The following is a 23,926-nucleotide window of genomic DNA, read 5'->3' on the forward strand; positions in this document are numbered from 1 at the left end:
ATAAACAGAGCATCTTTCATGGTTGTAAAAATCAGATTTTTGTTGAAAGCTTATTCCATCTGACCTTGTTTGAGAAGGTGGAAGGCAAATAAAAGAAATCGAGTGAAATATTTTTTGTGAGAATTTTCATTTTATGTTATAATAAATATATTTCTAAAATAAGAAAGAATGGAACACAAAAAGAAAATAACAATTTATCTGAAGAGGTTGATCCTACTGTTCTTGCACCAAAAGGGGTTATTTTTATTGAGGTGAAGCACTAGAGGTTATTGATAAATTTCTAATTATTTGTTCTCTAAGGTATTAATATTCATACTTGACTCTGCTTGAATTTTTCACCAACACAAAGGGTATAAAAGAACTAATTGATTACTCATTACACGTATTTTTTGTTTACTCAAAACTTTATGTACTGAACAGAATTCTACCCTTGTATTTCGTAGATACTACAAGCGTGAGTTGATTCAAAGGACCTCTTCAGATAAATGAAGAAAAGGCAATCTTGACGAGATCAACACAAATTGTCAGAGAAACATCCTTCACAAGAAACTGAGGAAAGTGAAAATGACTTGACATGAGCTATTTACAAAATGATTTGATGAAAGACTTGAATGGTAGGTTCTTAGGAGCCTAGTACTTTGGGTAAGCTGGGGCTGGAGCGTAAGCTGGCTTGTAGGCTGGGGCAGCTGGGTAGGCACCTCCTTCCTTGTGGACAACAGCGTTGAAACCGTTGTGTTCGTCAGCGGTGTATTCTACGGTTCTCTTGCTGCCATCAGGCTCAACCAGACTGTAGCTTCCCTTGACGTAGTCACCATCTCTTTCCTCCTTCTGGCTCTTGTAGTCACCGGTGTGTGGGTCATTGATATCATATCCAAAGTCGTACTTGGGGTAGGCATCAGCGTAAACTTCAGCAGGGGCATGGTAAGCTGGAGCGGGAGCGTGATAGGCTGGGGCAGGGGCGTGATATTGACTGGACACTAGCGCCACAGCTACAGCAGCTAACACGAAGATGATCTGCAAACAAAACAAGAATCATGAGATTAGGAAAATTTTGGAACTCTTCAAACCACAAGACTTGTCCCGTAAGTATACTGTCTAGTCTAACGCCTGTCTGTCTACCGTAGGCAACACAATATAAATCCTCAATATCGCAATCCATTTCAATCACATCACAATGAACGTTTAGTCCAACGTTGTTTAATTTCCATGATATGACGAGAACAGTAGGTTAGTTTAGTAATAAATAATATACTAATAATTATTGATAATAAAATTGTTTGAATAATAAAAACGAAAGTTCAAACTCAAACTGGTGTTATACGGTAGATTAATATGAGTGGATGTGACGAATTCCCAGTTAAAGTGCTTCTGCCATAGCTAATTAACTCTAAGTAACAACTCAGATTCCCGATATCAATTTGGGAGCTAACAATTCGAACCCGAAAAATTTCAACTCATTGTATGCTATCAGATTAGTCTGTTACTCAACAGGCTACGGTGTTTGCCATGAGAGAAATAAGGTGAATTGGCGTCTCCACTAACATGAGAGAAATAAGGAGAGTTGGCGTCTCCACTAATCCTCAACTGATTGGAAATAACTCACACAGTTTATATACATTTATAGAGCACATGAAATCACATTTACACCTAGGTGGTCATTTCTATCACCACACCTCACAGTAATAGAGAAATGCGTGGGCAAATGAGAGCTTAAAAAACTCAAAATGGTCTCAGCATTTTTTGTCTTGTCTGAAATTATTTAGGTTTTTGTTTTGTAACAATACCCTGAGGAAGAGAACCATGTCAGTAATGGTAGATTCCATTATTTGTCTCACTTTAGGCGATACTCCACCCAATGTAGGAACCTTATAGAAATCTGGACCTTTACTTTAGAAATGATTTTTTTATACTTGTAGGTAGTTGTTTGTGTCCTCTGCTTTTTTCATAGAAAGTAAGAAAGTTTGGTAATTTTAGCACATCCACCAAACTCTCTCTCTCTCTCTCTCTCTCCTTCTTTCTCTCTTTCTTTCTATCTATCTCTCTCTCTCTCTCTCTCTCTCTCTCTCTCTAAAGTTAATTTTAATTAGTAGGTGGCAGAGATTGGTTGAACCAAGGGCAGAACAGAAGTCATTTGAAGACTAAAGAAGAGACCTTTTTCTCCAACAGATGATGGCTGACTAAGATCTCTCTCTCTCTTTCTTTCTATCTCTCCCTCTCTCTCTCTAAAGTTAATTTTACTTAGTAGGTGGTAAAAAGTGGCAGAGATTGGTTGAACCAAGGGCAGAACAGAAGTCATTTGAAGACTAAAGAAGAGACCTTTTTCTCCAACAGATGATGGCTGACTATTCGAGGGACTCCTTTTCAGCAAATCCTCAATGCGACGTTTGAATATAGATGGCTAAGATCAACAACCTCGTATTAGGATCCAATTTTCGGAAATATGTTTTTGGAAAGGGAATTTCAAACCACATCGATTGATGGTTAAAAAAAAGTCTATTATGAACAATAGTGAATTACGTACTACCCTCGATGAGACAAGTTTTACCTCCTTATAATCAGTTTTTTTGTAACTCCTCAAAAGTTGTGGTTTTCCACGTATGTGAGGTTCTAGATCTCAGCCATTGATATGTTTTGAGAGCAGGGCCATATCCAGCCCCCATCTGAATATAGATTATAGATGGCTAAGATCAACAACCTCGTATTATGATCCAATTTTCGGAAATATTTTTTTGGAAAGGGAATTTCAAACCACATCGACTGATGGTAAAAAAAAATCCATTATGAACAATAGTGAATTACGTACTACCCTCGATGAGTCAAGTTTTACCTCCTTATAATCAGTTTTTTTGTAACTCCTCAAAAGTTGTGGTTTTCCACGTATATGAAGTTGTAGATCTCAGCCATTGATATGTTTTGAGAACAGGGCCATATCCAGCCCCCCCCCCAAATGCGGATCTGTCTGGGACTGGCAAATTTACTACGGTCCGGGGCTACAGGTTCAAGTTGAATGTTCTTCTCTGATCTCGCTTGGAGCCTTTAAGGTACATTCTCCGAGCACGTTCAGTAATCTTTGCAACATGAATCAATAGACCCGGGGCGGCCCAGGGCCGGGACTAAGATCCTTAATTTAAACCTACCTCAAGGAGGTATTAATAGGACATGCAGTCAAAAATGAAAATGACATTTGTCACTGGGGAACTTGAAAGTTCTTCTTCGTTATTGCCGAATACCGTGTTTATTAATAACCAAAAAATTACCAATAAAACTTATAGTTCATCAAAATAATATCGTATTTACTGACTAAATCTGACCTTTTCAAATAGAATACATATTTCTCATACCTACCATTTGGTTAGTGGCAGTACTGACTACTTATTAGGTAAATAGTAGTTGGTATATAATACATAATCAGTATTATCATAACCAGATTTGATTTGGAAATATTTGGGTATTAAAATCTTCAACATACCTAAATGTCAAGTATACTTATGATTTGTCAAAACTCCGTGGAGGAATGAAATAACTATGTAAATTGCTGGTCATCATTTTTATTTTCATTTGCCTAACTGAGATGCCCCAATTTTTGCCATGGATAAATTTTAATGCGAAATTTGATAAGGTAATAGGGACCTACATAATAAGGATTTCTTAGTAAAGTTGTGGATAACTATGTAAATTGCTGGTCATCATATTTATTTTCATTTGCCTAACTGAGATACCCCAATTTTTGCCATGGATAAATTTTAATGCGAAATTTGATAAGGTAATAGGGACCTACATAATAAGGATTTCTTAGTAAAGTTGTGGATCACTGTTATTTTCATCAGGTTGCTGATTATATTTTTCCAATGTCAAGCTTTTTAGGCATCTGATCTAATTACCTCTAGGTGAATTACTTCCACTAGGTGATTCAGACTTCTTTTAGTTTATTTTGATATTATAGACTGTACCTAGATTATTAGACATTAATTTTATTATTAGACATTGTGGTTGGGTATCTTTAATTCGGTATGAGTAAATATGGCATGGACATTTGGAATAGCTGTCGAGGCTATCCGCGTAAACTTAGTTTTTTTTTTTTACCTTCAAATTCTTGTATGATTTCAAAGTTATCTATCACAGGTATTCGTGTTATCCTTGGTATTAGTGATTGTGATAATGTGATATCAGCAATATCTCTGACGAAAATTTACTTGCTTTGATACCTAGTTGCTGATTATATTTTTCCAATGTCAAGCTTTTTAGGCATCTGATCTAATTACCTCTAGGTGAATTACTGATTCAGACTTCTTTTAGTTTATTTTGATATTATAGACTGTACCTAGATTATTAGACATAGTGGTTGGGTATCTTTAATCCGGTATGAGTAAATATGGCATGGACATTTGGAATAGCTGTCGAGGCTATCCGCGTGAACTTAGTTTTTTTTTACCTTCAAATTCTTGTATGATTTCAAAGTTATCTATCATAGGTATTCGTGTTATCCTTGGTATTAGTGATTGTGATAATGTGATATCAGCAATATCTCTGACGAAAATTTACTTGCTTTGATACCTAGTGAAAAATAATAAACAAAAGGTTTTTTTTGGATTCTGAGAACTACATCTCATGAAGACAATTTTATTTTTGGTTTCGAATAAATTAAAATATTGATTCAATATTTTAATGGAAATTGGTTAGCTTCTATTTTTACATGGTTTTATTTTTAACAATACTTGCTACCTATATCCATTTATCCAAGTTCATTTTTACCGTACTATCACCAGTCCCATGACGACGACCAATTGAACTCTTTGCTGTAGATGCTTTGGTTTTTCCTAATTGACACTGTGTGTTTTATATTTTTTCCTGCGTGGTTTTCTTTTTTACCTCTTTGACTGAAATCGTGGTTTGGTTTAGACGTGTGGTTTCAGTTCATCAAATGTGCCTAAGAGGACTGTCTGCATGTATCTAGCTATAACTTATTTTTGTCTTGTTTACAAAGTTATAGATTCGACATTTCGAAAATTTCGAGACTTGGTATGGTTTCTAGTGAAGAACACTTGGAGAATTTTTGCTCCATTCATCTTCTGCACCTAGTGAAAAATAATAAACAAAAAGTTTTTTGGATTCTGAGAACTACATCTCATGAAGACAATTTTATTTTTGGTTTCGAATAAATTAAAATATTGATTCAATATTTTAATGGGCAAACAATCAAGTTGCTATATCAAGTTAATCAATTATCGACCTTTCCGAACCTAAATCTAGCATAAGTTTCTTAAAAACCATACTTTGATTTGTCCAAGGCATCTAATGGTTTATGGCAGCTCTTATGTCTACATTGGTATTTGGTAACAAGTTAATGCCAAGGCTGATTCTGAGGATAGTTAGAATATCTGACAATATTCATTTGTTTGTTTCTTTTTTTTTTTTTTTTTTTTTTTTTTTTTAAGCTTTCCCCCTTTTTTCTCACACGATTTTAATGGCTTAAAAAGGAAAAGTCAATAGAATTAATCTGTGACTTTGGTGATCTCAAAACTATCTCCAGAAGATGTGAGTGCTATTGATTTATTCAGTCGCACACATCAAAACAATAAATAAACAATCAACACAAACAGAAATGAGATGGGAATGGGAATATTTACAAGATGACTCGATGAAATGACTTAGTTTGGAAATTTTATCTTAGATGAAATCTAGTATTTTGGGTAGGCTGGTTTGTAAGCTGGCTTGTAAGCTGGAGCTTTGTAAGCTGGGGCGTAAGCTGGAGCTGGGGCGTAGGCTGGGGCTGGGGCATAAGCTGGGGCTGGAGCGTAAGCTGGCTTGTAGGCTGGGGCAGCTGGGTAGGCACCTCCTTCCTTGTGGACAACAGCGTTGAAACCGTTGTGTTCGTCAGCAGTGTATTCTACGGTTCTCTTGCTGCCATCAGGCTCAACCAGACTGTAGTATCCCTTGACGTAGTCACCATCTCTTTCCTCCTTCTGGCTCTTGTAGTCTCCGGTGTAAGAGTCACTTACATCATAGGCGAAGTCGTATTTGGCTGGGGCATCAGCGTAGTATTCTGGGGCTTTGTAGGCTGGAGCGTAAGATGGTTTGTAAGCTGGGGCTGGGGCGTAAGCTGGGGCTGGAGCGTAAGCTGGAGCTGGAGCGTAGGCTGGAGCTGGAGCGTAAGCTGGGGCTGGGGCGTAGGCGGATTTGTAAGCTGGAGAGGCGTATTGACTCTGCACAGCAACGCCAAGAGCGGCTAAGACAACGGCGACCTGTAATCAATACAAAATCGTAACTTATTAAATTACTCTAGAAAGCGACATTTCATTAAACTTTTTCTGATTTATAAATTGTACAAAACCCGACTGGAATATTTGATATGAATAGTTTAAAAAATAAAATAAAAACATTTATCAATGTCTACCTACTATGTTAACCGTGTAGTATAGCACTATAGCCATAAGATAATTTTCTTATCAATCAGAATCCAAAAATTGTAGCACTGTTATAATCTTTTAAAATTTATCAATTTATTGTTCAAATATAATAAAATAATTTTAAAAAGTTTTAATACCTATTGAGATATATTGTAATTTCTAGGAATTTTATTCCGTGTTCACTAAAATAATTTTCTATTTAGCTATGCACTTGACTTTTAATTTAATACTTCAGTAACTGAACTCGAAATATTTTTAAAAAAAGTTCTTTTGTTGATTACTGCTAAGCAAACTAAGAATCAACTAAATATCTATCCAACAAGGGGCAAAGGATCAGAAAGTTATAAATAGATTTGATAAATTTGACAAGTTGACAAGTTAAATTTACACCTATGGGACTTTGCAAAACGGATTGAAAGTTGCAGATACGTTTTCTAACCTAACTTCATAAAACAAATGGTTTAATTTTACACCCCAAATTATGTCTCGGACAAAACTCAAATCATATTTCTGACCATGCGATTTTTACTAACTTAACGTTCTCAACTAAGTTGTCTATTATCAAAATACATATCTAATTCCATTTTACTTTATTGTTGTTCTTTCTTTTGTTTGTTTCTATGTTGCCCTTTGAAGATTAATTAGATAATACCGCAATAAAGTTTGTTCTACACGTTCATAATGTAGTAGTGTGTAATTTGTTTATAGACTAGTAACTTAGAGCAAAGGTTATACATACACATACTCCCATTGTTGTTGGGACTTGTGGATTCGTATTGATAACCAATCCGGGTTCAAGCAATTTGTCTATGTCAAATTGTTGACTTTCATTGAAGTTATTTGGGTTGCAGTCAGTATGATGAGAAATTATTACGTGATGCACGCTACATAATGTATGAAACTACATAGATAATTATGTAGGAAAGTAGAGTGCTCATTCAATCGAGAGAAAAATCCACGATATTATAGGAGCATTTTATTAACGACCAAATTAATTACTAAAACCTTTTGGCTGGAATTGCTTCAAGATTCAAGATGATTTTATCAATTTATTTACCAATTTGAAAATTTCGTGTTTGCTTATTCTCCATTAAAATTTAAATTTTAGGTCAGCTGAATTCAGCCTGGGCCTTAGAAAATTTCACATCTTTTTAGACCTTTGAATTTAAATTAACGAGTGGTCGGGAACTCGGGACATACCCAAAGTAGTTGTAGATCTGATTAAAGATGTACTCGATCAAGTTTAAATTGAATATTTTAAAGTACGTAGGTTCATGCGTATCGTACTTCTAGTTTTTAGTAGTGGTTAATGGATGTATTAAGCGCAGGGTAAAACTTAGTGGAGGAATGAAGAAGATTTGGCCAACAGTGGACAGATATTGGAAAAAAAGTGGACAGGCTTTTATTAGTCATTAATGTCATTACCTACCATTTTATATTTATCAATCAGTAAAGAACGAGGAAATACTGAAGAGCATTTGTTTCGAACGAGGAAATCTTTGCCACTAAAGCGAACATTTTATAACGGTCCTTACAGTTTCGTTAAAGTTCAACCCAGTTAATTTTCCTCACGTGTCCAAATTTTAGATTATGGTAAATCTTCGGAAATTTAGCCATATTGCAGAACTTCAGAGTTTTATTATTTTCCCGTGCTTCCCCATCAGATACATTTCAATAGACCTCTGGACTGCGTTAGACTGCGGGGGTAAAGGGACTTTTCAGTCCTATCCCAGCAGGACAAACAAGGTATATTTGTATGACTTTTATTGGTCATTAATGTCATTACCATTTTGTATTTATCAATCAGTAAAGAACGAGGAAATACTGAAGAGCATTTGTTTCGAACGAGGAAATCTTTGCCACTAAAGCAAACATTTTATAATGGGCCTTACAGTTTCGTTGGAGTTCAACCCAGTTAATTTTCCTCACGTGTCCAAATTTTAGATTATGGTAAATCTTCGGAAATTTAGCCATATTGCAGAACTTCAGAGTTCAAAGTTCTAATCAGGAAAACTGATGGCAACATCTACTTTTAGAATCTTGTACCTCATCTGTTTTGAACTGTATCTGTTTACTTCCCCCTTTTTTTCTGCTAAACTGTGTTCCGGTTCAATGCGTTTTTCACTTAGTTTTTCCTTCGAAAATATATTTTGTATTTCCTATGACACGATATGTGATTCTCCACTTTTTTTTTTGTGAGAAGTTTACTGTTAACAGCAATAAAAAGTTATACTTGATAGAGTAAACGAAATATTGAAATAGTAATATTCAAATAATAGGGGAGAGGAACTCTAAAGTTGTTTGCTTTTATGTATTTTGGCTCTATTTGTTATGATGTAGTTGCCCCCTCGAGGCCAAGTGAATCCAGGAATTCAAGCACAGAACTGAGAAAACTTAGGATTTTCCGGGAATAGAACCCGGGATGCAAGCCTAGCCAAGGCTAAGTGAAAAATCTTCATCTTAACATGGAATATTCGTGGACATTGATCGAAAGCAATGGCAGTGAAAATTCGAGCGTAACCAGCATGCATCCTGGGCCTAGCTCTCAGCCAGAGCGACATTCTCCTGTGCATCAGAGATTGGTGATAGATCAGCGGAGGTTACACCAGGTTCAAGGTAAAGATAAAGACGGGAACCAATCACAGTGATTAATATAAACTGCACCAAGAATCAACTGATGGGTTGGTTATCTTCAGACTTGAGCTATAGGTGTCTTATTAGCTCTGACGTGTGATGTAGACAACTCGTTTTTCCAAGCCGGTCTAGGAATCTATTCTATGGAAAAATGTATTCTGACTCCAAGCAGCCCGCTGTGAAAAATAATTTTCAATCCGAATACGCGAGCTCTAAGTCTTGAATGTAATCTTGTTGGATTTTGTTTTGCATGCTTGTTTCAATTAATAATGACGTATCAATCGCTAGTATCAATTCAATGAGCAAATGGATTATCTTGTTTGTAAATGACTGAAGATACCTATTCAATCGAGAGAAAAATCCACGATATTATAGGAGCATTTTGTTAACGACCAAATTAATTACTAATACCTTTTGGCTAAAAGTTCAACATTGCTTCACGATTCAAGATGATTTTATTAATTTATTTACCAATTTGAAAATTTCGTGTTTGCTTATTCTCCATTAAAATTTGAATTTTAGGTCAGCTGAATTCAGCCTGGGCCTTAGAAAATTTCACATCTTTTTAGACCTTTGAATTTAAATTAACGAGTGGTCGGGACATACCCAAAGTAGTTGTAGATCTGATTAAAGATGTACTCGATCAAGTTTAAATTGAATATTTTAAAGTACGTAGGTCGATGCCTATATTTTATTAATTATAATAAAATTTACAATACGACTTTATCGTGGAGGAAAAGTGGAACCATCAGCTCAATGTTACAATCATATAACAGGTCTTGGGAAATAGCAACAATCCTTGTACTTTTCCTTCCATATTGGACAGTTTTAGGGGGGGAAATCTTTCAATTAAATCTTTGAATCCATGGTAACCCCATAACCGATGTGTATCGTACTTGTAGTTTTTAGTAGTGGTTAGTGGATGTATTAAGCGCAGGGTAAAACTTAGTGGAGGAATGAAGAAGATTTGGCCAACAGTGGACAGATATTGGAAAAAAAGTGGACAGATAATAATTGCCCATGGTGATGTTGCAAAACCACTCACTAGCATCTCATGAACATGAATATCATCCATCAAAATTATGAACATAATCGAAGTACACATTATAGTTTCGGAAGCACATGGTTCTATGGCATTACAGATCAGAGATATTTTCCCTTGTATACCGAGAAAATTGTCGATCCTAAAAACATTGTCCCATGTTTATTTTGCGATTACCAACCATTCCAACCAATATTTTCACTGGGTTTGAGTTACGTACGTCAAAGGATATCTTGAAGTCAAACTTACCATGCCATTTGCATTGTTTTCCATATAAAAAATAAACTCATCTCTGACTTTCAAAATAGGATGGACGAAAATATGATATTCAAAAGGGCATGAAAAATGTATAAGTAGCATAGATTAATATATTCAAAATGCTTTTTATAACCTTCCTTTATTCTCATTGGCTGCCCCAAAACTTATAATATTTTTGCCTTTCGTCTCCCCATTATGAACATATAATCATTCATCAAGATCATAACCATATGTCAAAGAAAACTTTAATTGGAGGCAAGATTCACAGATTCGTATCAGCTTAACCCATCTTTTGGGGCTGTTTGTCCTTACACCTAAGCCGCAGAGCTATTTTTTGTGTACGGTGTTAAGCAATTGTAGGCAAAGAAAGATATTATACAATATTAACTTGATAAATTCCTAGCCAAGCATTTTATTATTATCATTTTTACAGTACGAATGTATTACACATGTTCGTACGACTCAACAATTTTGAACATAACAGCAGTGCCTTTGAATCTCTCGTTTGACGTCAAAAAATTTAATTTTTGTTTCAGGCCGAAATTATTTTGGAGGGATCGACCATGAGGTGTTGGACTTCAGTCAACTCGATGATTACATCAATGGAGATGCTGAAACTAACAACACGTAAGTTACTAGACTAATCTAAAGTGATAAATTTTGAAAAATTACAGTTAATATAAATGTGATTTATAATAGTTTACCCCAATTCAGCGTTTGCTGAGGTTTGATTATAACCAAGGATGTAGGTAAATAATATTTGATACCTACCTATGTTAAGTAAAGTTTAATATTTTCAAAGATTATAACCATATGTAAATATTTGGTACCCCTGTTCAGTAGTTAAAGTTTAACGTTTTGTTTACACTAAGTCCCACCCTGCTTAGATTAACCCCGATAGATTCTCTAGGGGAGGATGTCCAAGTCTTCGTGTTTTCACACTTCATGCACATTTCCCAACCCCCTGATTCCTGGTGTTTACTGTTTACCCTTATTAGAGGTACATAAAGTTCCAATGTTAGAGATCTTACAGGGTACTTTAACGGTGCGGCGGCCAATTTCGAAGAGGCGAAGTAGAAAACTGAGTTTTTCATAGCGAGAAGCATTCTAGTGACCCAAAAAACAACCTTGGCCCAAACTTCTTACTTTGGTACAAAATTAAAATTGATGTTTTACAGTCCCAGTAGTGCAATTTCTGAGGCTCTGCGCTATTGATGTCAAAATGTTGGGGTCAGATTTGTATAACCGCCTTAGGTATGCAATGTGCACAACATTTTATATTTCTGATTCGGCGAGGTACGTTTAGGCAGGAATGTGTAGTCTGTAGTCTTCACTCTCAAGGCCGACTGCATTTCAGTGAGACAACGTCCAATAACATGAGGAAGAAGGGAAAGCCGAATCCCGATCAGAGGTACTTCTATTTGGTCGTGGGACTCCACGCCCATTGTAGCGATAGCAATCACTACCCTATCGTGTCCCACGCTTCGGAGAGAATCATTGTTCGGGTAAGTAACATCGAATGCCTTCTTAAATAATTAAAATAAGTAAATTGTAAAGTAAGACCTCTCTATTTGCATTTCTTAAATACTTGAGTATTATCTTGATATTTACCTACCATATTAATTTATACTGCTGACTTCAGTGGTCAGGTCCGTAGACTTTGAATCTGGAGGTTGGTAGTTCGAATCCAAGTCAAGACATAAAATTTAGCATAGTATAAGCGGGGAACGCCACTTGTGACAAGCATTTATACACAATTAAAATTAATTTTATTATATAAACATTATACTGCTGGGATAAGATTGAAGGTCTTTTCACTAATACTACATGTACTAATTATTCTAGATGGGGATTTGAACGGAGTTACCGTTCTCATAAAGGGATCTCAGTATTACGTAAAAAAGGATTTACAAGGGAAATGTTTGTTAGAGAACGAACGCCAAGTCAAGTTTTAGTATACTAAACTTAAAACAAAGTTGAACTAAACTTTCAATAGTTATAACGTGTACCGAACAAAATCATCGGGTTAAAACTTAGACCTCCCTTTCGGTGAATAATCGGAATTTCATTCCATTCCAGGCGTCAAACCCAGGTCAATTTGAATCGGACGTAGAGTTATGCTGGCAGCGGGGATCTTCACCAGAGTCTGTATTTCATTCGGGCCGAGTCGGAATCAATACGGAAAGACCCGGCAGACAAACCCTCGAGGGGGTTCCCTCCGGTCCGATCCCGACTCACCTAACCAAGTCCATCTCAGTCCCATCCCAGTCTCAACCTAGCACCGTCATCTCCTACTCACACTCTCACAACCTCCCCGAGAGTCCCCCTGATTCGGTGTCGGAGCCACCTTACTCCCCTGAGGGGTCGGGTGGTCATTCACCGCATCAGAAACACCAGAATGGCGCAGGCTTGGAGCTACTCCTTCACCCTGCTGGCGCCTCGGCCACGGTTGCCAGTTTGAATCACATCGACTACAAAGGATCACTCAATATTCAGAGCAGCTCTGGGGAAACTATCCTCGTGCAACACCCGTCAATACTGACTCCTTTGTTGACTCCCCAGCAACCTCTGTCTCCGTTAGGTAAGTATCTGTTTTCAGGTGCCTTTCTTTTCAGCGAATAGCAACAATAAAATTTATTTGCGTTCTACTAATTTAAAACGTATCTAAAATGAAAGGGACTTTTCCTATATTCCAAAAGGGACTGCGGTACACTCGTATGTATAAAAAGAGGGCATTTTGCTTCGCTTGTATCAAGTCTAAGCTTGGAAATATTCCTCTCCATTTTTATTATTCAATATTAACTTTTCAAACTACAATTTTCCAACAGATGGAAAATTTACTATCCACGAATAGCAACAATTTATTTGCGTTCTACTATACGTTTTAATATAAAATGAAAGGGACTTTTCCTATATTCCAAAAAGGACTGCGGTACACTCGTATGTATAAAAAGAGGGCATTTTGCTTCGCTTGTATCAAGTTTAAGCTTGGAAATATTCCTCTCCATTTTTATTATTCAATATTAACTTTTCAAACTACAATTTTCCAACAGATGGAAAATTTACTATCCATAAACTTTCAAGGAACACGAGTTTTACATATCTTGGTGCATTCTTTTCCCAACATGAGTTTTTCCAGATAAACATGAAAGTTTAAAAGCTGTAGTACTTAGCCGTTTCATGTCATCACGAATGTCATAATGTTGGGTTTCAAGGTTTTCTATTATTATTGTAATTATTATCATGATACCTAGTTAATTATTTTTCTTTTATTACTGTCTAATTTTTTGCGGACTTTTATTCAACAGATAGCGCTAAAAGGTTTACTGGCACAGTAAGTTAATCCCCTCAAACTTTTCTAGTGCAACACGAAGGAGCAACTTCGCAACGTGCAACAGTTGAACGTGGTACAGTTCCACTACACGCCAGAGTTTGCACTTCACTTCGGTCTGGCTAGTTCGGGAGACACGGGTATCATCGCCCAAGAAGTACAGCGAATATTGCCCGAGGCAGTGTCCTCAGCGGGGGACGTTCAACTCCCCGATGGGACACGATATGATAATTTCCTCGTTGTAAATAAGGTAGGTGACTCATTGGGATTGCCTTCCATTTATAGCCAAGACTTTGATTTGAGTTTCAACTTTGTTCAAAATTTTCGGAGTCTGACCTACAGTAAAAAAGATAAATGAGTAAATGAGGCTCGAAGGGGGGGGGGGGGGGGGGAACATTTTCGCAAAATTGATGTTTTACAGTCCCAGTAGTGCAATTTCTGAGGCTCTGAGCTGTTGATGTCAAAATATTGGGGTCAGATTTGTATAACCGCCTTACAATTACTCGAAGTAGGTATGCAATGTGCACAACATTTTATATTTCTGATTCGGCGAGGTACGTTTAGGCAGGAATGTGTAGTCTGTAGTCTTCACTCTCACCAATCTCATTTAGGTATTTACCATATTAATTATACTGCTGACTTCAGTGGTCAGCTCCGTATACTTTGAATCTGGAGGTTGGTAGTTCGAATCCAAGTGAAGACATAAAATTTAGCATAGTATAGGCGGGGAACGCCACTTGTGACAAGCATTTATACACAATTTTTTTATATAAATATTATACTGCTAGGATAAGATTGAAGGTCTTTTCACTAATACTACATGTACTAATTATTCTAGATGGGGATTTGAACGGAGTTACCGTTCTCATAAAGGGAGAAACATTCACGGAAATCATAGGCAAGGATTACTGCAACTATCACAGCGCCGAATATTATCGCTGTGTGGAACGAAACAGCTCTGTTATGAACTACGCCATACCGTTGAGCAAATATCTCCCCGATCCGTATGTGACGATTATTTTCCAGTGAGTACTCTGTCTTTTAATTTTTATTTATTTAATATTATTAGTATTATAATTGAATACCAAGGCGGTTGATTGCGAAGGGTATCCAGTCGTAAATCCGACTCCGTTTGTACACGAGAAAAGGCGAAGGAAAGAAGAAGTTTATTTTTTATTTATTTAATATTATTAGTATTATAATTATTGAATACCAAGGCGGTTGATTGCGAAGGGTATCCAGTCGTAAATCCGACTCCGTTTGTACACGAGAAAAGGCGAAGGAAAGAAGAAGATTGAATACCAAGGCGACCAGCGACTGAGGGCATGAATACCAGCAACGACATGAAATAGTTGAGTCAGAGATAAGATTAAGTTCAAACAACCACTCTTACACAGAGCATGCCAAATTAATGAAGAGGCTTTCAGTTTCAGTAAAAAATTGATGTTTTAACAAACATTTTCATTTATTCCTGTCTGTCTTTTAAGGTTTTCCACATCTTCGCGTGCCCAGAAGATAGAGCAATGTACAATGCCAGTTCAGGCTAACAGCACTCCCTGCTCTTGGAACGGGGAGATGTTCTTCCTAAGCTCCAAAATTGCACGCGAGGAGGAGAAAGCTACTCAGCCTGGAACTTTCAAAGTTGAAATCAGTAGCTTCAGAGCGACTTCGCTACGGTTCAGAATTCCCATCAATTCTATTTATTCTTCAGTAAGTACCTATAGAATAGAACAATCTGTTTGTGAATAAGAATAGGTAGAATAATTTAAATGTTTCTATGAATTTTTTGTTAAGCTGCGCCGAGTAAGGCCAGTAAATAAAAGCGTCATCTTAGCAAAGCACGGGATGGGCCAGCTAGTTCATATTTTATAAATTTACCATGATCTAATGTGGAATTTTAAATAATAATAACAATCCTCTGTTTGTTTCAGAATGTCTGTCGTTTACCCCATGAGAAAGTAATCTGTTTGTGAATAAGAATAGAATAATTTAAATGTTTCTATGAATTTTTTCCTTAATTTTTTGTTAAGCTGCGCCGAGTAAGGCCAATAAATAAAAGCGTCATCTTAGCAAAGCACGGGATGGGCCAGCTAGTTCATATTTTATGAATTTACCATGATCTAATGTGGAATTTTAAATAATAATAACAATCCTCTGTTTGTTTCAGAATGTCTGTCGTTTACCCCATGAGAAAGTTGGAGTGTCTTTCATTGAATATAATATTCTTCTATTCCGAGATTGCAATGATTAAAGGTCGCATGAGTATTTTTGCCAGAGATACAAATATTTTTAGTGAGTCTAATTTGACACGATGAATTTCTGTTAATATTCGTATCGTATGCATTTATAGTTTTATAATTTTCTTTGAAAACGTTTTACCTTCAGAATTTCTTTATGTCTGTCTAAGATTATTACGATAGCTTTAATTATATTTCCTTGTTTTTTATTATTTGGTTTGTTTACATATTTTTCTTTAGTTCCACTAGAAAGTTGGACGAAGATCAAAAACTTTCAAAACTCCGTAGATAGTTTTATCTATCCCAAACACTGGCGTTGGTGTTGGGACTTACATAGTAAGCCAGTACTGCATATCTTAAGAAACAAATTTTAACGTAATAAGTAAATTTGAACAAATCTAACTCGCGATCAAAATTTCCTATCCCAAACACTGGCGTTGGTGTTGGGACTTATATAGTAAGCCAGTACTGCATATCTTAAGAAACAAATTTTAACGTAATAAGTAAATTTGAACAAATCTAACTCGCGATCAAAATTTCCTATTTGTTCCATAGACTATTATTTCAACTTCTTGGATCACAGGAATGTCACATATCTTCTTCAATAGTGCATCTTTGAACTTTTCCGGTAAATAGTTCATTATAAAATATAAATTAGAACGTTAGGTATTTTATTTTAAGTTTACTTTTTGTACAGTTATTTTTTAGTGGTGCTAAAATACCCTCCAAGATTTTTGTCTTACAAAAAGCATTCCATAATGAAGAGTTATTTTACCATTGATATTTTTCGTTTCATTTTGTTAAATACTCTCGTTTTAATCAAAATTGCAACAATCCGTCCATATGTTTGAATTTTGTTTATACACATATTCTACTTTATTGAGTAGATATAGCCACCATGTATTAAAAAGCACATAAGTAGATTCTATCTTTTTCTATTAGTAGTCTGGGTACTTTTTGTTATTGATGCTTTTTCACAACAGATATTTAGTGCCTTTCAAGATAATTATCCCTTTGTTTTCCCAAAGCAATTTAATTTTATTTAGGCTTATAGTATTTTAAAAAAGAAAGGATTATTGCAGTGGCCTTATTTACAACACAGTATTGTATAAGAAAACCGTTATGTAGAAAAAAACAAATTCTAAATTTAGTTATTATTCATTTAAGAAAACTAAATTTACTACTGTGCATCATCTAACTTTTTTATAATAGAGACAAATATATTTTATTCCGTTTAGCTAGATGGTGAACCTTCCATTTTACTCTTAATTACTTTAGAAATAATCTAACTCGGTGCATTACCATTTCTTATCCCTTTGTTTTCCCAAAGCAATTTAATTTTATTTAGGCTTATAGTATTTTAAAGAAAGGATTATTGCAGTGGCCTTATTTACAACACAGTATTGTATAAGAAAATCGTTATGTAGAAAAAAACAAACTCTAAATTTAGTTATTATCCATTTAAGAAAACTAAATTTACTATTGTGCATCATCTAACTTTTTTATAATAGAGACAAATATATTTTATTCTGTTTAGCTAGATGGTGAACCTTCCATTTTACTCTTAATTACTTTAGAAATAATCTAACTCAGTGCACTACCATTTTCTATGGGACACAATGTCCGGTATTGTTAATTAAAGAGAAATGGGATACACAAGGTTTTGTTGGTGGTCACAATAGTGCGCAATAGTTGTGAATATATTTCCAAACCAAAACATGCTTATTATTATATTACCTGCCTACTTTTTTCCGGACTCCTAAAGCTGCTAACCCATAGTAGGTACTGAATGATCAGTACCTAATGTTGCCAGTTTCAGCCTATATGTTTAAAACAGCTTTTACCCTTGAAAGTTAGAAAGCTTCAAGCTAGTATGATGAGATACTTTAACGCTTTTAGTGTCATTATAATGTCTTTTTTATCATCTAGTCGAATATAAAAGCGAGCAAGCGAGTTAAAATTTATGTCCATATGATGAAGTCTGTAAGAATCTCTGTCTTTTCTTTTTATTCTATACAAACATTTATATATATTTTACATTTTTATGTGTAGTTTTAGTCTGTATAAGATCTGTTATGAATTTTTATTTTACTTTTTAAAAGCACGTAAATCTGCATTAAGTTTGAAGAATCTCGTTCGGGATAGTCTGAATATTTTATTCCCCTGAGGAACTTTTATGATCCAACCCACAAAAATTTTGATTTTCCAATCACTCTTAGACTCGATATTTCATTAAACTCGGATTGATTTTTGACGAGGAGGATTCAGCTCAAGGTGTATTGAGCTTGTGAAAGACTTGTTAGATAAAATGAAATATTAAATAAAATATTATTGATATTTTTCACACAACTTGATAGATAGTAGATTTTTGATACTTTTGCGGTCACACCTTTATAGAGTCTAAAATGCAGAGGTCCCCAAATTAATAATTAATGTAGGTATACTTTAATAATAGTTATTAAACTGCATAATGAAGAGAATATTATTCGACCCCGGATGTCACGATTTTTTTCCATCAACATTAGGGACCCCCTCGGGCAAACTTGTTTTAAATCGTATCAAATACAAGCTATACCCTTCATACGTTAATTAAAACAACATCTTAAAAGACAAAAGAGTAAGTATTTATTTAAATATTAATTTTATCTTCTAGAAAATTACCTTCTTTTACTCGGTATTAGTATTATTTTTATTACGTATTACAATTTTATCTATTCAAAGAGAAGTATTATTTTGTACATGTTAAGCTTCAATATACTTTATTAATTTTTATTGTGTTTGTGAATAAAATTTTGTCTTTTTTGTTCTCGTATTCTATCGTACATGAAGTGTGTATACTCATTTCGATTCTGATGTAGTGTTTATTCCAACAGAAATATTATTAAGAAGGAGCCGACATTAAACCTGACTGCATTATGACTACGAAATGGGTACACAATCCCAAAGAAATATATGGTTAACGCCCTCTTAAAACCTACTAGGTATCTCCACCTATCCCAGCAGGATAAAGGACCGAAATTAGACTTATCCGGGATTAGAGCTTTTGTGTTATTATAATGTCGCCCCCAAATAATTACGTTTGCAAGATTACCCATGTGGGAGGTCTTTTATTTTGCACTGATTTGATGTTATTAAAAATAGAGTGACCAAATTCAAGTCCACCGATAGGTATTTGGTCATAAAAGTAGAAAAATATTTTGGTGTTACAAAATATTTTGTGCAGATTATTCTTTAGCTTTATGATGTGGTTTCAGTATCATAATCCTGAAATACCATAAGATATACCTACTTATCCTATTCCTTATTGGATTTACCATGCAAAGTTTTTTACCTATTAAATTATTAGCCTATATTCTAATGCTCTTTAGAATAGAGTTCACTCAGGTCAAGTTAATTTTTTAAGGCTGAAATACAAAGTTCCAAAATATTGAAACACAGGATATGCAAAAGAACGAGCCGTATCTTTTCAGGATAAAATCCTCCCCGGGCAAGGATTGAACCCGTGACCTAGGGCTTATAAGGTTGACGCTCTACCCTCTAAGCTAACTAAGATGACAACTCTGACAAGTTCTTTTTTTTTAATTGAACGTTATTTACAGAGGGAAACTATAACAATCAGAGTCCTTGTCCCTTCTGACAAGTTCAAGTGAACCAAACATTTGACAGGATATGCAAAAGAACGAGCCGTATCTTTTCAGGATAAAATCCTCCCCGGGCAAGGATTGAACCCGTGACCTTGTGCTTACAAGGTTGACGCTCTACCCTCTAAGCTAACTAAGATGACAACTTTGACAAGTTCTTTTTTTAATTGAACGTTATTTACAGAGGGAAACTATAACAATCAGAGTCCTTGTCCCTTCTGACAAGTTCAAGTGAACCAAACATTTGTAGACAAGAGGGTTATAATTTTGTGTGTTGCACATTGCATACACAAATGAGATAACAGGCTTTCACACAAATTGTGATCCCGGATGCCGGTCTCAGGAATGCTAGTTATTTTAATCAAATGGATTTATTCTAGGTAGGTATGCTTTCTCTATTTTTGATCATTACAAAAGAACGTGCATCTTTACTTTTGAGGCGACAACATTTTGGGGCCGGGGCCTCTGGTATAGAGCCAACTTTGTAATTTCATTTTATTTTATGGTTCAAGTTTGTAATTTTTAAAGGCAGCTTGATTTTTGTTCTTGTTTTCTTGTTGTTGTTCTTTTTAGTCCGTCCTTCCTTTATTATTACAATAGGTAGTAATAAAAAGGTATAAGGGACGGACTATTGTATTCGCTTCGGTGTCTGTCGCAAGGGAGGGAGAACGAGAAATTAAATTATGGAGGAAGCGGAGAGAAGATAGGAAGTAAAATTTTTTATCGAATTTCGTGCTGAAAAGAAGTACTGGAAGGATATTGAGTTATCTATAATTCAAAATGAAGATCCCGATGGGTGGGTAATGGATAAAGTAGATATGTTTGAGGAAACGGAAGTAGAAGAAGAGGAAGAAGAAGATGAAGAAGAGGAGGAGAAGGAGAAGGAGGAGGAAGAGGAGAAGGAGGATGAGGAGGAGGAGGAGGAGGAGGAGGAGGAGGAGGAGAAGATAAAGAAGAAGAGGAAGAAGAAGAAGAGGAGGAGGAGGAGGAGGAGAAGGAGAAGGAGGAGGAGAAGAAGAGATCTAGTACTTAGGACACATAACTACAAGAAATAAACATGGTAATTATTAAAAGGAAGACTAAGAAAACACTGATAAATTGGGGAACGGATATTTCCACTCATGTTTCGGACCAATTTTGAAAATTTGGACCAATTCCAGCACTTCCTATATTACATAATGCACAAGTTCCTTCTAAACATAATGTAGATGATGGAAAGTCATAAAGAAGAAATCCAAGCGGAAATGCGGGAGGAGAGGGAGAGATAGACTGACAGAAGGAGAAAGAGGAAGAAGAGATAGGAAGGGAGAAAGAGGAAGAAGAGAGAGGGAGAAAACAAGACTGATATAGGGGAGGAGAGGGAGAGATAGAACAAGACTGATAAAATGGAAAGAAATTAAATTATGGAGGAAGCGGAGAGAAGATGGGAAGCAAAATTTTATCGAATTCCGTGCTGAAAAGAAGTACTGGAAGGATATTGAGTTATCTATAATTCAAAACGAAGATCCCGATGGGTGGGTAATGGATAAAGTAGATATGTTTGAGGAAACAGAAGTAGAAGAAGAGGAAGAAGAAGAAAAAAAGAGGAAGAAGAAGAAGAAGAGGAGGAGAAGGAGAAGGAGGAGGAAGAGGAGAAGGAGAAGGAGGAGGAGGAAGAAAAAAGAGGAAGAAGAAGAAGAAGAAGAAGAAGAAGGAGGAGAAGGAGAAGGAGAGATCTAGTACTTAGGACACATAACTAAAAGAAATAAGCATGGTAATTATTAAAAGGAAGACTAAGAAAACACTGATAAATTGGGGAACGGATATTTCCACCCATGTTTCGGACCAATTTTGAAAATTTGGAACAATTCCAGCACTTCCTATATTACATAATGCACAAGTTCCTTCTAAACATAATGTAGATTATGGAAAGTCATAAAGAAGAAATCCAAGAGGAAATGCGAGGGAGAAAAATGTAAGCCTCATTATTATTGAAAAACTAGAGCACAAGATTCTCGCGTTCTACGTAAATAGGACGTAATATCCCCATATCAGGCGTGCAAAATGCGAGTAGGCCTTTATTTGGTGGCTCTTTTGATGTGTGAAAAGGAAGAATGAGAATCTAGCGTAAAAATCTATACACAAAAAGCCCACTCTGAGGCTTAGGGGCAAAGAGCCCCAAAAAATGGTCTGGCTTGTACGAATTTATCGAAAAATCTAATAACTAAAGTTAGAGAAACTGTGGTCACATTTGCTCGGATTCAGATGATCTTAATAGGTATGTACATAAATGAGATTTTCGTATAAATTATCCAATCCAATCACAGTTGCTAATATTTATATTGGATCACTTGATTTGAAGTAATTAATGTTTTTATTTCTTCTCCTTCTTCTTTATTTGATCCTATCAAAATGAAGGCCTATGGCCTAAACCAACTCAGGTACCTAGGTCTACGTACTGTCCGTTATCTAGATACTTATCAGAATATAATTTACTCACTTTTATTTTTTCAAGTATGTACACAATTGAAAGAAAATAATAACCCGAGCCGCTCTACTCATCCAATCTTGGATGGAAAATGAAAACTGAAAAAAAGAAAAATAAACAACAACAATTCTACGCTGTTTTTATTTTACTTTTGTGTTGCTCTGCTTGTTTTCTTCTTTGTTCGTATTTGTTTTACGTTCCTCTAATTATCTCTCTTCTTTTGTTGTCTTTCCCGGTTTTATGTTGGTGTTCTAGTTTTGGCAAACCTTGAATATTGTTTGGCATTTTTTTTTTGAAAACTCTCTATAAATCACATTGTGTCAAAGCTGTCTATTTGATTTTTTGATAGCATCATTAGTTTTAGACGTCATTGTTGGGAATGTTGAGTCAGTTGAGTTCAGGATAAAAATGATAGATACTCGTTTGGTATTTCTTCCTTTTTGATGAATACTCGAAGATATTGACAATTCTAATAGGTATTGTATTTTTTTTTTCTTCGGAAATGCTTCGCTGATAGATTTATTATTATGTTGTGCATAATTTCTAAGTTTGTTTCCTGAAAGTGATTTACATGCACATCTTCAGATAAATTGTAATGAAATTGGCCGGCCAATGGAACACCGATAATTTTATTGATATTTTGAAATAATTAGAAATTTATTTAACTCAGTATTCTTTTCAAGAAGGGAGCAAAACCCACAACGTCCTAATAGTTATAAAATTACTGTCACCATCATCAATATTTTCATGATTTTGAATTTACGATAAATTATTATATTGCTAATAGATATTATATTTGTTTTATCTAGAAAGGTTTTCTTCAGACAATTCCTTCTTAAATCTTTTTCCAAATTTCATCTGGCGTTACCTCTATCACAGAACATCAAATCCTATAATTTCCACCACAATCTGCAATAAAGGCTTAAAAAAAAAACAAAAACAAAAAAACAAAATGGATTCGGATCGGGAAGGTCTTGACGAATTCGTTGGCGCCATCGAAATGTACACCGAACGACTTCTAGATCGACCAATCGTTCCTCTGCTATCCAAACTGTGTCATTTGTTGATCATGATCTTGTTTACGGTGTTCTTACTTCATGCGTATTGCGCGGACTGGAAGCTTTCGGTGAAATCGCTTTGATGGACAGTGCGTTGGAGATCTCACCGTTGATTAATCAGGTTCATGTTTTTTTTTACTATTGGTGAAATCGCTTTAGGATGATAAGTGCGTTGGATATTTCACCGTTTGTCAACCGGATTCACGTTTTACAGATTATTGATTTAATTGCCTACTCGTGTGTATCATTTATTCAGCGATTAATGTAAACCGGTCAGTTATACAGCGAATTCGGTTGTGTGCAAAATGTTAAATAAATAATTGATGAACACATGAAAACAACTGTTCAGAAAAGATCTAGAGAGACAGTTCAATTTGATGATCAATTTTGATGTTTCCATCTTTAACAATAAAATAATGAACACCTACTATTTGGTGGATATGTTTTCCTCTCACCCAAGATTCTCATAAGCTTAACCCATATTTTGGGGCTGTTGCCCCTGCATCCAAGTATCAGAGTGGACTTCTTGTGTATGGAGTTAAGCTAATCTCACCCAAGGTTCAGGATTAAGTGATCGTGATCAGTTTCCACAAGGTCACTCATAATAGTTGTAATTCAATCAGATCTATTTATTGGTACAAATATTGTCAATTGACTCACTCAATGACTCATCAAATTCTCCGAATCGATCGATAGGTGAGTCAAAGGTGTCCTCAGAGCTTAAGAAGAAATGCATACATCATGCCACATTAACCGAGTCTTAGACTATTTGATTCTTGGTTTCAATTAACAGGCTTGGTATAAACTTTAATTTACTATCCTTACTGCTTATAATGAAGAGAGCAGTTTTA

The 23,926-nt window shown here is 35.4% G+C and overlaps 3 protein-coding genes across 3 annotated transcripts in view; 2 read left to right on the forward strand and 1 right to left on the reverse strand.

The window, feature by feature from the left end:
* The window catches only part of LOC113465650, a 32,836-nt gene extending 16,510 nt beyond the window's left edge, over window positions 1-16,326 (forward strand). Inside the window, exons 2-4 of the mRNA XM_026820333.1 lie at window positions 14,511-14,697; window positions 15,160-15,382; window positions 15,840-16,326. Of these exons, the coding sequence (XP_026676134.1) occupies window positions 14,636-14,697; window positions 15,160-15,382; window positions 15,840-15,923 (369 nt within the window). The 5' untranslated portion in view covers window positions 14,511-14,635 and the 3' untranslated portion in view covers window positions 15,924-16,326. The remainder of the gene's footprint in view (window positions 1-14,510; window positions 14,698-15,159; window positions 15,383-15,839) is intronic.
* LOC103504905 (cuticle protein 19.8-like) lies at window positions 345-7,158 on the reverse strand. The gene is given in 3 exon segments (XM_026820343.1): window positions 345-1,023; window positions 5,697-6,242; window positions 7,147-7,158. Coding segments are annotated over 3 exon segments (1,002 nt in total). The 3' UTR covers window positions 345-579.
* LOC113465653 (myelin regulatory factor-like protein) lies at window positions 8,864-14,522 on the forward strand. The gene is made up of 6 exons (XM_026820344.1): window positions 8,864-9,023; window positions 10,878-10,968; window positions 11,648-11,846; window positions 12,421-12,861; window positions 13,704-13,922; window positions 14,511-14,522. The coding sequence occupies exons 1-6, from the start codon at window positions 8,873-8,875 to the stop codon at window positions 14,520-14,522; spliced, it is 1,113 nt and encodes a 370-aa protein (XP_026676145.1). The 5' UTR covers window positions 8,864-8,872.
* Window positions 16,327-23,926: the final 7,600 nt, after the last annotated feature.

Source organism: Diaphorina citri, unplaced genomic scaffold, assembly GCF_000475195.1.
Source record: "Diaphorina citri unplaced genomic scaffold, Diaci psyllid genome assembly version 1.1 scaffold139, whole genome shotgun sequence".
Lineage (NCBI taxonomy): Eukaryota > Metazoa > Arthropoda > Insecta > Hemiptera > Psyllidae > Diaphorina > Diaphorina citri.